Source organism: Sorex fumeus, unplaced genomic scaffold (assembly GCF_029834395.1).
Source record: "Sorex fumeus unplaced genomic scaffold, SorFum_2.1 ptg000055l, whole genome shotgun sequence".
Classification (NCBI taxonomy): Eukaryota; Metazoa; Chordata; class Mammalia; order Eulipotyphla; family Soricidae; genus Sorex; species Sorex fumeus.
Window position 1 is genome coordinate 868421 of NW_026606112.1, and position 13829 is coordinate 882249.

The 13829-nt window shown below is 36.5% G+C and overlaps 1 protein-coding gene across 1 annotated transcript in view; it reads right to left on the reverse strand.

The window, feature by feature from the left end:
* Positions 1-1648: 1648 nt before the first annotated feature.
* Positions 1649-13829, reverse strand: part of GRXCR1 (glutaredoxin and cysteine rich domain containing 1) — a 109422-nt gene continuing 97241 nt past the window's right edge. The window contains exons 3-4 of the mRNA XM_056125564.1: positions 12616-12681; positions 1649-1828 (exon numbers count right to left, since the gene is read on the reverse strand). Of these exons, the coding sequence (XP_055981539.1) occupies positions 1649-1828; positions 12616-12681 (246 nt within the window). The remainder of the gene's footprint in view (positions 1829-12615; positions 12682-13829) is intronic.

The following is a 13829-nucleotide window of genomic DNA, read 5'->3' on the forward strand; positions in this document are numbered from 1 at the left end:
GGCCGCCCCAGCTGGCCAGCGGCCCCAGGGCCCCCAAAACCAGGCTGTGAGGGGGAGAGCTGTCGGGCCTCTCCCCAGCCACCCCTCGAGGTTTTATACAGATATATTTTGTTCTCTCTCCCCTTGTGATTATCCCCCTTCTTCCTTTTCTTTTTGTTCTTATTTTCTTTTCAATTTCTTCAATAATTGCTCTGTTTCATCAGAGTAAAAGCTTTATTAGTAGGCGGTAAGGTCTGCTCTAAACTCTCTCCCTATTCCAGTACTCCATAGTGAATTTCTTACAGTTCACAACAGAATACTCTGTCCTAGTTATTTATCTTAAGTACTTTCCCCCTTGCTCCTGGGCAGACAAGTTTCCAAATACACTTCATATATTAGATTAAACATCGCTTTCTCAATATTCCCTCACTGTTTGTTCTGCTGTACATGCCCTGAGCTCACTGCCATTGTGTATTGTTTCTGAATCACCTTATTTGTTCAATACTTTCTTCCTTCATATAGTGTAAGCAACATGAAACAGAAACCATGCATTATACTATACCCTTAGCTAATTAAAATGTAAAAATAGATGCTTTTTAAAAAAATTTCATCACCTTTGTATATAAAAAGATGCTTTATTTACTATATATTTTTAAATTTTACTCTATTTGCTATATTTTTAAATTACTATAAGTAAATCCACTGAATGAGTGCTTGTGTATAGATAGACATCAGGCAATAATCATAACCAAATTATTTTGTGACAAACACTGTATCACTCATTCAAACTACAAGTACTCTATAGGAGATTTTTCTGTAACAAAAGTGCAAAGCAGATATTTAAAAATAAATTCAGAGAAGTCTTTTGACTGCATCTGTATCATCACTAACAAGTTCATCTGGAAGCATTAGTGACAATGCTAATATCATCAACTCTAAAACTGTTCTATATTTTTTTTAAATTATGCTGCCAAAAATTATGCTGCCTGTTTAGATATGATTATATTCTTTTCCACAAACGAGTTATTCTCTGCAGCTGAGACACACAGAGAAATGTTGTACATCTGCAGGGCTAGATTGACACATTCTAGACAATATGATGTCACTAAAACAGAAGCCATGAGCTATATTTTATATTTTCTTTAGAAAATGTAACATCCTTAGAGAATTAGACTTTGTATAACTTGACCTAGTATTAGGTACTCCATTCATTCCATCTAGAAACAAAGATCTATTGTAAGCCATAATGCCCAAAAGTAGAGAGAGAATATGGGGAATATTGTCTGCTATGCAGATGGTGGGAGGTGGGGAAGTGGGGGGATACTGGGGATACTGGTGGTGGGGAATGTGCACTGGTGGACATATGAGTGCTTGATTATTGTGTGATTGTAACTCAAACATGGAAGTTTGTAGCTATATTTCATGGTGATTCAATTAAAAGAAATTTTTAAGAAAAATGAAACAAAGATCTAGCACTGGACTTGCCACATAATAGTTAAGTAGAAATTTATTTAATGAATCGACAAAAATGATCACATGAAAAATACAAATAAAACAGAGCAATGTTTATTGATTGATTCGTGAACATGACCATATTAAAAAAAAAAAGTATAAACCAAATGACTGCCTTCAGTTGTAAAACAATACATTCCTGGGGTAGAAGCTCCATCTAAACAACACAACTCTTACAGCGCTGAAGACCATTCTCGTTGCAAGCAGTACACTTCAAGGCTTTGAATGAGTCTGTAAAGCAGTTGCGAAACACTGACATCTTGCTCCCATGGCACACGGAGCATGGTAGGAAGCCAAAGCCGCCACAGGAGGGACACTCGTGTGGATGCTGCACTCTCTGTATAATGGGCAAAGAAGATTGTTAGCGGGAACAACTCAATTAGCCTCCATGTCGTCTGTTTACTGTGGATGGTCATAAAGCAATGCTGGCGTAATATGACTCTGAATTTAAACTACTTACCTGAAAATTACTTAGCTACATTCCATGCAACCTATATTAGACCCGGGGAAAACTCACTGAAGTTTTGTCTTTGTCTTACTGATTGTTATTAGTAGCACAAGCTTGGTTTTCAAAACCATGCACATTTAAGGCAAAATAAGGATATATGCTTCAAGAAATCCATCATATAAGATACATATTTGAAATCAAAAAGCTCTGAAAATTTATTTAGAAAAAGTAATGTAACTGTCTCTTATTTTTCTTAACAGGTCTTTGTCTTTGTAGAATAGTATCACTATGGTATGTCTGGAAAAATTAGAAAACTAAAAGCTGAAGTGTGGAAGAACCATTAAGAACTGAAGATCCATCTTCTTATGGCATCTGTGAAGAATGCTTTAATTTTTAAAGCATTTTCAAATGTACTATCTTCAGGCCACACTCTCCACAGATACAGACACTATCTTGTATACAACAGTTAATTCTGCATTTATTATCTTCCTTATACATTTAAGTAAAAGGGCACAGAAATCTAAAGACATTTATTCTAGTCCATAAAACTTGCAACAATGCCCTTGTACTCTCAAGTGAAAATAAAATAAAGTACCTAATAGTACAAGAAAACAGTATCTAAAATAGCTATGCAAGCGTGTTGCAAATGCTAGCTCTAAAAACCTTTCATGCACATTCATATTTGTTGTGTCGAGCAAGTAGCTTTTGCTGGATTCCAGAGTTGCCTCAATCAACTACTGCAGAATGGTGGAGACATTAGAAATTGTTTTAGAAAATGCAAAGAGAAAATTAAGTTAATATTATAAGGGTAGAATTAAAAGGTAGCTTATAAAGATAGAATTTTGCAGTGGTGTGTGAAAGACCAGTTTTGTAAAGAAAATAATTTAAATAGAAAGGGTCACACAGAGATAAACACTTAATATTTTTACACATATATACAGTTTTTCTCTGAAGATTTATGTAGCAAAGTCTTGAAAAATAAGAACTGAAAAGGAACCTAATTGAATATGATCCACCTTTTTTTACCCCAGGACACACTATGTAACACTTGTCACAAGAAACAACTATAATTCTATCATACTAGTGCCTTATGGAATACGTCAGAAAACTAACATTAAGCACACGATTGCTTTAAAATTTATATATTTCCAGATCACTTTTCAGGTAAGCATTTTCCATATTTATAGCAAAATTCACTAGCAATTACAGTTTGGCTTATAGAAAGATTGCAAAATCCATGTAATATCTCATTTTTAGTGGAACACAGTTACTTTGATTAAAAGTAACAGTTGCCAGAATGAATAGCACTGGAAGAAACTTTGTCAAAATTGGAAAGATTTAAAACTATTCCAAAAAATTCAGTTTTGTGTATTATAGTGCAGTAACTTTAGATGGAGGTAGGTGGTTTAATTTTAGGGGTTATTCTTTTGTGTAAGGTTAGTCCCTCCAAAAGTGTAGTAGACTTTTAAAATTTCATATTTTTTCTTTGGGGGCAATATCTGACTGTGCTCAGGGGTTACTTCTTTTTTTTAATTTATATAGTAGTGAAACAACATGAGATACAGTTGTAGAATTGCAATTTTTTGTGCTTGGGTTTCAATTATACAATGATCGAGTACCCATCCCTCCACCAGTGCCCATTTTCCACCACCACTGATCCCAGTATCCCTCCCACCCTCCTCACACCATCCCACCCCACCTCTGTGGCAGGGCATTTCCTTTTGTTCTCTCTCTCCTTTTGGGTGCTGTGGTTTGCAAAAGAGGCATTGAGTGGCAATCATGTTCAGACTGTAGTCTACTTTCAGCATGCATCTCCCATCCTGGGATCAGGGGTTACTTCTTACTCTGCACTGAGGGAATCACTCCTGGTACACTTGGGGGACTATCTGGGGTACCAAGGAGGATTAGTCACATCAAAATAGAAACCTTACCCACTGTACTATCTCCCCCATCATAATTTATCATATTATTAAGTAAAGTAAAGTAAAGGCCCTCCCGTTGATCATTGATTTGCTCAAGCGGGCCCAGTAACATCTCCATTGGAGACTTTGTTGTTACTGTGTTCGGCATATCTAATACGTCACGGGGAGCTTGCCAGGCTCTGCCGTGCAGGCGAGATACTCTCAGTAGCTTGCCGGGCTCTCCGAGAGGGGCGGAGGAATCGAACTCGGGTCGGCCATGTTGGCTGCGTGCAAGGCAAACGCCCTACCGCTGTGCTATCGCAATAGCACAGCGGGTAGGGCGTTCGCCTTACAAGCGGCCAACATGGCCGACCCGAGTTCGATTCCTCCGCCCCTCTCGGAGAGCCCGGCAAGCTACCGAGAGTATTCGATATGCCAGACACAGTAACAACAAAGTCTCCAATGGAGACGTTACTGGGCCCGCTCGAGCAAATCGACGATCAATGGGAGGGCCTTTACCTTTATCATATTATTAAAATATCACCAAATAATAACATATTGAATAAAAGTAAAACCAGTGACAGAAAAGTGTAGTCTAAGCACAGTCTCATGAGAATTATCCAGTAATAGAATTCTTATCAAGTTTTAGAAAGTTATATGTTATATAGCTTTAACACTGGCTAGATCTATACTAGGAGTTAGATGAAACATGTATATAATTACTAGTATAGCAACAGCACAAAGGTAGATAGAACAGATGCTGACTGAAATCTTGGACAAATGACTTTCAGAGCTTCCAAGTTCTGGAATTCACTCATCAATGATGGACTGTGAGTCAATCTGGGTTCCAAGTAAAATAGGACTGCCAAAAATTTTTCAAATAAAAATATGGGATACCCAGTTAAATTTGAATTTCAGATACACCAAATTAATTTTTTACATAAGCCTTTGCCAATTATTTCATGGGACTTAAACTAGAATGTGATTCACAAATTATCTAAGGCTTGGGGGCTAGAGTGATATAGCAAGTAGGATGCTTGTCTAGGTTGAATGCCCAGCACCCTATATGGTCTTCTGAGATCTAGCAAGAGTAATTCCTGAGTGCACAGCCAGGAGTAAGCCCTGCTCAGTGCCAGTGTGCCACCTACCCAATTGTTTGAGACTCAGTAGGAACATGGTTCCACTGAGATGATTCTCAGCCAAACAACTATCAGTGCCAACTAGCAAGGCTCCAGGCAATGCTGGCCATGAGGTTTTGGGGACTCAAACCTGGATTGTATATATGTAAGGCCTATGCCTTTATTCTTTTTCTATTTTTCCTGTCCAGGCATTCTACATTTCATATGGCTACCCTTTGAGAAGAGTTACTGATAGAAAAGAGATGTGTGAGTATCTGAGAGGAGTAGTTATTTACCAAAAAATGTAAAATAGTGCTGTATCTTAACAACTGATACGAACATGTTTTAGTCCTTCAGCAGCCAGTACAGCTATACCAGTGAACATTAGCTGAATTTTTGTTCTTACCTAAGATATCTGTGAATATACATATTAGTAAATGTCAGATAAATTTTCCATAAAACGTACTTTCAATAACAAGCAAAGAACAAGAGATGTTAGATAGTCTAAAATCTTAAATCTTAGAAGATAGTGCAACTTCCTTAGGCTCGCTCATAGGTTATCTCACTCACTCCAGTCTCAAGGATCCTTGTATAAAGATTTCAAAATGGCAGCTCAAGAAATTAAAATTTATTTAAAATTGTGGATCTATAATATAATTTACAAATATTGATTTCCAAAATGCTAAAATACCAAACAGATATTGCACATCTGTTTGATGAACCGTCTTTTTAAAAGTTTACTCAGAAGCCAGAATAAATTTTCTGAAATAAAATGAACAGAACATATAAATAGTAAAAGCTACCTTGACAGTTTGAGGTTCTTTCAAATAAACCAAAGTTATTCTAAGATAATGTCTTTTAGGGTGTCTGCAGTATACTAGGATCTGTCTTTTATGAAAAGAGTTGTTGAGAGAATTCAATGAGTTACTCTATAGTAAGTGAACAGAACTTTGTCCACACTTCTTTTTTTTTAATAAAAGAAGTTATTTATTAGTCTTTATTTAATTAATAGATTCTTTTTTAAAGTTTCTCTATTAACTTCTACATTGCTAATGGCTTCATACAATGTAACAATGTTCTGTAAAACTTGTAAGCATTTTATTTAAATGCTTCCTCTAGCCTTAGTCTTCTGGAGTAAAAGGAGCATAATTGTGTTCCACTCTAAGAAGAGAAGAAAAAACACACTTCAACTCACATGCCAATTCTAATGTTTTGGGTCCAGTGCTGGAAAGATTTTGAGGTTACTTGCATTCTTAAGAAAAATGAGCTATTTCAACTATAAACTCCTGAGAGGAAAAGGATAGTTTACATAGCATGTCAAGTACATGCCCAATACTCCCATCTACTGGATGTAACATGCTTCCACTTTCCACATGATGAAACAAAAACCAAATGGTTTAAAGAAAATATTCAGCTAACAGTGAAAATAGAAACTAGAGAACTCTCTTCAAGGGCAACACACGGTCTTTTCAAAAGTAGTTTTCTGCATTCTTTACATTCATTTTTCCCAAGTAATATATTACATGCAATCCCCAGATATAGCACTGTAGCACTCTCCTCCCATTGTTGATCAATTTGCTCAAGCAGGCACCAGTAACATCTCCATTGTGAGCTTACCAGGCTCTGACGTGGGGGCGAGATACTCTCGGTAGCTTGCCAGGCTCTCAAGAGGGATGGAGGAATCGAACCCAGGTCAGCCGCATGCAAAGCAAACGCCCTACCCACTGTGTTATTGCTCCAGCCCAAAATAAATAAATAACATAAATGGAAAAAAATTTTAGCACAATCAAGTTAAAAGCAAGCAAAGTGGAGAGAAGACACAGAACCTAGGTTGCTTCATCCAGATATAACCGAATTAAAAAGATATGGCTAAAGCAGCATGGAGACAGTTTTTGTGCTACCCCGTCATGTTTCCACTCCAGTAAGCTTGAAAATCCCATTCCTGTTACATCCAGTATAAACTAATTCAGTTGTTCTTCTAATAAAAATAATAAAAAGAAATTCAGTAATTCCTGTGCATGTCCTTAAAAATAATCACTTTTATAATACTGGGTTCCTGTTCCTGGGCTGCTCTGCACTGTGCTTTTAATTCCAACTTACCTGGTTCTCTACAAAGAGAAGGATTTTCCTTATATTAAATGTGCTTGTCACTTGAGAAGTCTAACAATTCAGTAGAAACTTTGTCCTCAAGACAAGACTGAAAAGGAGCTAGCAATTCTCCCAAGATTGAAAAACTTTCAATGTTCTGAACTGAAAGAATTAGGAATAACAATAGTTATTGTTATTGTAGGGTCTCAGAGACACTACAGCAGAGAGGGTGCTTGCCTTGGACATGACCAACCCAAGTTTGATCCCTGGCCATCCCCTATGCTCCCCTGAGTCCTCCAAGAGTGATTCTTCAGTGTAGAGCCTGGAGTAAATCCTGAGCACCAAGATTGTGGCCTCAAAACAAAACAAAATAAAACAAATGGTTATTACTGGGCCTGTGAGACAGTAAAGTGGGTAAGGCTTGCATGCAACCAACAAAGGGTCAATTCTCAGCACTGCATAAGGTCCCCTAAGCACCATTAAGAGTGATCCCCGATCAAAGAGGCAGGAGGAAGTCCTAAGCACCATCAGGTGTGGCTCAAACATTTAAAAAAAAAAACAATAGAGATTACTACTAATAGCAAAACAGTCTTGAATTTTCAGAGGAGAGGATAGCTATGGAAATGCTGATATTTAAGCAATTAAGAAAGCTGAAGTAGTTCTTTAGCATATCACGATCACGATCATCCTGTTGTTCATCGATTTCCTGGAGCAGGCACCAGTAACATCTCCTTCTTCCTAGCCCTGAGATTTTAAAAGAGCCATTTCAATGCTCTTTCAGGATTAGGAGAATGAGACCCATCATTGTTACTGGTATTTGGCATATTGAGTACGACACGGAAGTTTGCCAGACTCTGCCGTGTGGGCAGGATACTTTTGGTAGCATATACAGGTTGAGAATAGTACACAATGTACTGAATCTACAAAATATCTTTCCTCTGCATAGTGACCTGTGTAGAGGATAATCTTTTGGGAAGGAACTAAAAAGAGAAAAGAGAAACATATCATCCTTATATCTGTTACCTATTCTTTTTGAGTGACTTGAAAATGCTCAGTCAGGGAGGTACTTTACGCTTCCACAAATATTTATTGGTTCTCTATTTGTCAAGTGCTTTGAAAAACATAAGAGATGAAGTAGTGCACTAGATATGCCCCTGTCCTGAAAGCACCTCACAGGTATTTGAATAAATCCACTCAATCAGCCATTTGCTTTTCAAATACCTCTCAGTAGTCAATAGTCAATAGTCATTTTACTATAGTCATTTTCTCAATAGTCACTTTCAAATACCCCTCAGGTATTTGAATAAGTCCACTCAATCAGTCATTTCCATCAGTCTATTGCTTTTTTTTAAATGTTTGGACCACACCTGATGGTGCTAATTGAAGCCCAAAGAAACCCACAAGTTTCTAATGCAGAATCAAAGGGGCATAGATACTAAGATGGAGTTCATGAATGATTTTCTAATAAAGTTTCTTTATAGCACAAACTCAAATTTCAGCAATATAAAGAGTCTTCGTATTATCATATAAAATATAACTTGGAGGGCTGGAGCGATAGCACAGCGGGTAGGGCGTTCGCCTTACAAGCGGCCAACATGGCCGACCCGAGTTCGATTCCTCCACCCCTCTCAGAGAGCCCGGCAAGCCACCGAGAGTATTCGATATGCCAGACACAGTAACAACAAAGTCTCCAATGGAGACGTTACTGGGCCCGCTCGAGCAAATCGACGATCAACGGGAGGGCCTTTACCTTTACCTTTATATAACTTGGATGTTGCTACCAAAATTTTTCAGTGTCTTCTTTGAGGCCTGGAAATGAATGCACTTCTTATTTTTAACCTCAAGTCATTTAACCCTATTTCAGAAGAGTTTAAAATTCTTTAAAAATATTCGTGAAAAGGAAAGCAATTGCTCTAATCTCTGTAATCATTAACCTCATAATCTAAAATGGCTATGAAGCAGATTCATTTAGACAACAAATTTTCTAAGAAAGGACAACAGTCATATGATGATTTCTAGAAGATGTGTTTTGTTTTTAACCTATAGTCAACAATTTCATTCACCCAATGCTTGTTAACTACCTATTTAATACCTCTCGTAATGATATGCTATTAAGAAAATAAACAGAACTTTTCCTAATAGAATTTGTCACACTCTTAACTTGCAGAGTTAAGGAGATCACAGAACAAAAATGCAGATGCAAAAGAAACGTTTAACTTAAATTTATGAGCCTGAAAGTGTGAATCAGATTTTTGTACCCAATGTCATTGCTGAAACAAGTACTGTCAATACTGAAACAGATGTGTAGATTTCCAAGAGAAGGAAAGCACATGGTCTGACTTCCCAGGTGAAAAGAAGAAATTGTGCTACTATAATCTCTGGACACGTCATAGCTCTTCAGTTCTGAGGATCTATTATCAGGACCATTACCACAACTATACTTCTCCAGAAGAGAGAAGAAGGACAATTTTTGACAGCTCTAATGCCTTCAACAGCCTATACTATTTATGACTTTCCTCAGTGTGTAACTGCGAATCTTTCCTCTGGCCTTCATGAACAATAAATTAGTCAGCCACCTCTAGAAACAATCAGATTTTACAAGAAAAAACGAAGAGAACCTGGACACCATTGTTGACAATCTCACTAGAAATCACAATAAAACGCTCAGATCTTTAAATATGGAAAAGCAAAGCTTGCCTCAAAATTCCTCTGCCCTCTGTTTACTATACATTTCAGGGCACCTACGACTTTCTATGTGTGTACACCAACAATATTAATGATCATGTTGATTGATGTGTTTGTGGGGATTCCTTAGACATCTCTTTGTTTATAGTCCTTAGCATGTCTATTAATAATTTCTTTTATAAATAAATTTTATCTCAAATTCTGCTTTATTATCCTTTTTACCCTAGCAGCCTCAAAATGTTATTATCTACTCTTTCATCAGTTAACTGATTAAAAAAAAACCTGGGAGAAGCTGGAGAGATAGTACAGTGAGTAGGGTGTATAATTTTTATGTGGTTGACCCGAATTTTATCTTACGCATCCCATATTGTCCCCCAAGTCCTCCAGGAGTGATGCCTGAATCCCAGGCCAGGAGCAATTTTTGAGTACAGCTGGTGTAACCCCAAAATGAAAAAAATAAGATTTAAAAAGCATGGATCAGGCCAAAGAGTTTTACAGCAGATAGGGTACTTGCTTTGCATTCTGCTGACTTAGGTTCTATTTAGTATGATATATAGAACCCATAGTCCACTAGGAGTGTCCCAGATGATACAATAGTATTAAATTAAATTTAGAAGTTAGAGTCTCAAGATAATAAATGTCCATGAATAACTGAGAAAGATCCATCATTTGAATCTAAAGAATGCTATTAAATTATTCAAAAACGTACAAAATCAGTGCAAAAAAGTAGTACAAAAATAGATTAATGGAATTGACTAGTTGAGCCCCAGTGTTTAGGGTCTCTATGCTTAGTGGTCACTCTCAGTGGTATTTAGGGAACCATGTGGAGTCTAACCAGAGTATACCACTTACAAAGCAAGGGCTTCAACCACTGTACTATTTCTCTGGCCCAGAATTATTTTTATTTTATTTAATTTTTAAAAAAAAAATATCAAAGAAACATGAAAGCTTGAACTATCTCACAGTGATTCAATAAAATTTTAAAAAATATATCCAAAAAAATTATGAATGTGTTTTCTAAGAGCATACATTTCTGGATCATACCTTATTATGTACTTCATTTTTCAGGAAATGCAAGAAGTCTTTTTGGATTAGTTTTGTCTTTCAATACTCTCTCCTCTAGCAAAAGCTTATGTTTCTATCATTCCAAGATACTTTATAATTGTTCTCTGATTTAAAGTTCTCTAATTTTTGACAGAATAGTTGGCCTAAAGGTATATTAAAATATTGTTTTAATTTGCATTTTTCTAATTATCACTTAGTTTAGGTATGTCTATTATATGTTTATTCTTAGGTTACTACCTTTCTTCCATAAGTGTGCGCATGTATGTGTGATGTCAGATATTGAATCCTCTCACACACAATGCGAGCATTCTACCACTGAGCCACAAACATAGCCCAAACTGCATATTCTTTGCCCAGTAAATGTTTTGTAATATAATCTTTTGGGGGAGGATTTTTTTTCAGTAATTTTTTCTATATGTTCTAGATATCAAACTTTTGTTTTATTTAGTCATGTTGACATTTCCTTTTCAAAGAACTTTTTTATGGTATCCTTAATGTAACAAAAATCCACTGAGATAACTGAATCTATGATTTTATTATGTTTTATTTAACTTTATTTATTAAAAAAACATTGCATTTTAAGTCTCAAAGAAATTTTCTTACACTTCTCCTATTAGATTTTCAATTTTTCACTTCTATGTCTTTCATTCATTCACTTCCATTTACTTATGGTGATCTAACTTACAAATATCATCTACTGAAAAATATCAACAAAGTTAACTTTTTCACTGGAAATCATTTACCATAATTAATGGTCTAGCAGGATTGGCAGCATAGAGTATTAAAGAAAAATGCTCCATTTCATACAGATGTTTGCACTGAGACTATATATGTTTCTTCTGTTTTTACTTCTAGGCAAGATCCCAAGAACAATAAAACGTGATTCCTAAAACAAAAAATCACATTGGATTTGAGTTAAATGCCCAAATGTAAACAGCACAAAACCATAGACTGGTAAGAAACCCAAAGAAAGAGAGTTATGGGAAATTGGAGGTGAAAGAGATCAGGAATGACTATAGGAAAAAGTGGTATTGCAGATGGTGGGAGGAAATGATGAGTTAGATTAATGGCACTCTAGACACAGGATAACTTACACAAAAAAAAGTAGTAGTGAAAAATCACCATAAAACCAATTACTTTTTTAAAAATTGAAGTCAAATTGTTGGTGGTAATCAGAAATGGAGCCAGTGAAGGAGACAGAAGGGGCAGTAGCCATATTGCCTCGTTCACCTGCAGAAAGTCCTGGTTCATGTTCATGTTGTCCCAGAATAACTAGAAAGGCATTGTCTCCCTCTCAAAGTGTCTGAGATTGAATGAAAAAAACTTACAATCTGGGTACAGAGGATAAAGCACTTGCCTTGAATACAGCTAACCCTTATTCAATCCCTGCACCAACTATGGTCTAAATTGTCAGGAGTCACCATAAAAACAAAACTAAAACCCTGAAATCTGCCTCTGTACAGGGATATGAACTAGTTTAGAAGAGAGGTATATTAAGGACATCCTGGATGCATATTGATTCAAACCATTCTATATTTAAGTAAGCATTTCTCTGGTGATCTCATTATAAGCACAAAATTCAAATACAACTTTTAGAAATCTCTTTTTCTGTAACATTTAGGAATGATGAACTGGCCCCTTGGGATAATGAAAATTTTTAGATGGGTTAAAAGACAATGATCTGAAAAATAATACAACTTCTATATGCTGTTATATTATGTAAGATCATGGGAAAAATTCTTGAATTGGAAAACTCAGTGATAGCAGAATGTATTTGCCATTTTGATTACTAAAATTAAGTTGCTATTAGCACAATTACCTCAATTTTGGTTAAGAGGTCTTGCAGTTCTCCTGATTCATTCATTGATAGAATTTTCTCAGCACCCTATTAACAAGAGAGAGGAGGGAGGGAAAGAAAATCCATTTTGTTAGTATTTGAGAAAACATAATTCTAGTCAAGAAAGCTTCATCCCCAAAACACTGAGTGTGCTTAATCCCTTCAAACCTAAGTAAACATCACAACCACAATGGCAAAGGGGGTGAGGAAAGGAAGTCTCATTCCTTTTTTTCCCATCTAGCAAACCTGATTTCAATCTGGAGATTGAGGATCCCAGGGAAACCCTCAGCTGTAAGATTCAGTTCAGAGAGGAAAGTTCAAGCACATGCACCTGACTTGTCCAGGATTCTGCAGCCCAAATATATGTGACAGTAAGTTTGAGCAAATTGCTAATCTAGTGTCCTGCTTCAAGAAGTTCTGAGCATACAGCATCTATCAAATAATGACAATAATGAAAATGAAAGTCACCAAAACTGATTATTCAAGCACATTCTGTAAGCTAAACACCCATCACCATCAAACTTAACAGGTAGCATTTTGGAGAGCAGAAACTGAATCTTGGTTAGATTAAATAAGTTCAAGGTCACCCAGGTAGGAAGAACTGACTTATTTCATAGTCAAAGTTTTTATGGTTTAGCTTTTCTTTTGAGAGGACCTCTGAAGTGGTCCTTAAGAAGCCAGTGGGCCCCTTGCAGATATTGTTGGCCCGCCAAGCAGACAGTTCACTGTGGGGGTCCAAGTATGTGTAGTTGCTCACCATTGAACATTTCAAAGGTGCTAGGAGCCTCCAAAACCTCACCCAGGAGACTGAGGGCTGCATACTGTAATGCCTGAAGGAGCAGGCAGTCTGAGGTCTTTTCATATAGTCACACACCTATCTCTTTGGGTCCCATAATCAATGTTTTAAATTTCCAAGATTTTACTGTGAAGAGCAAAATAGGTTTCTTCCACTATACTTTCCCCTATTCTTTTCTGTTATCTCTTTCATCACTCTACTTTGAGAGGGGGAAAAAGAGACAACTTGAATAATTAATTATTACTAATCAATGCAGAAACCAAGTCTTCCTCACTCCCCAGCATAAAACAGAAAAGGTAGTGAACCAGTTTTGTTAATCATAAATACTGAAGAATTTCTACACGTTCGAGGAAGAATAAAAAACAGAGGTATTTTAAAAATTAAAAAGTGGAAATTGCTA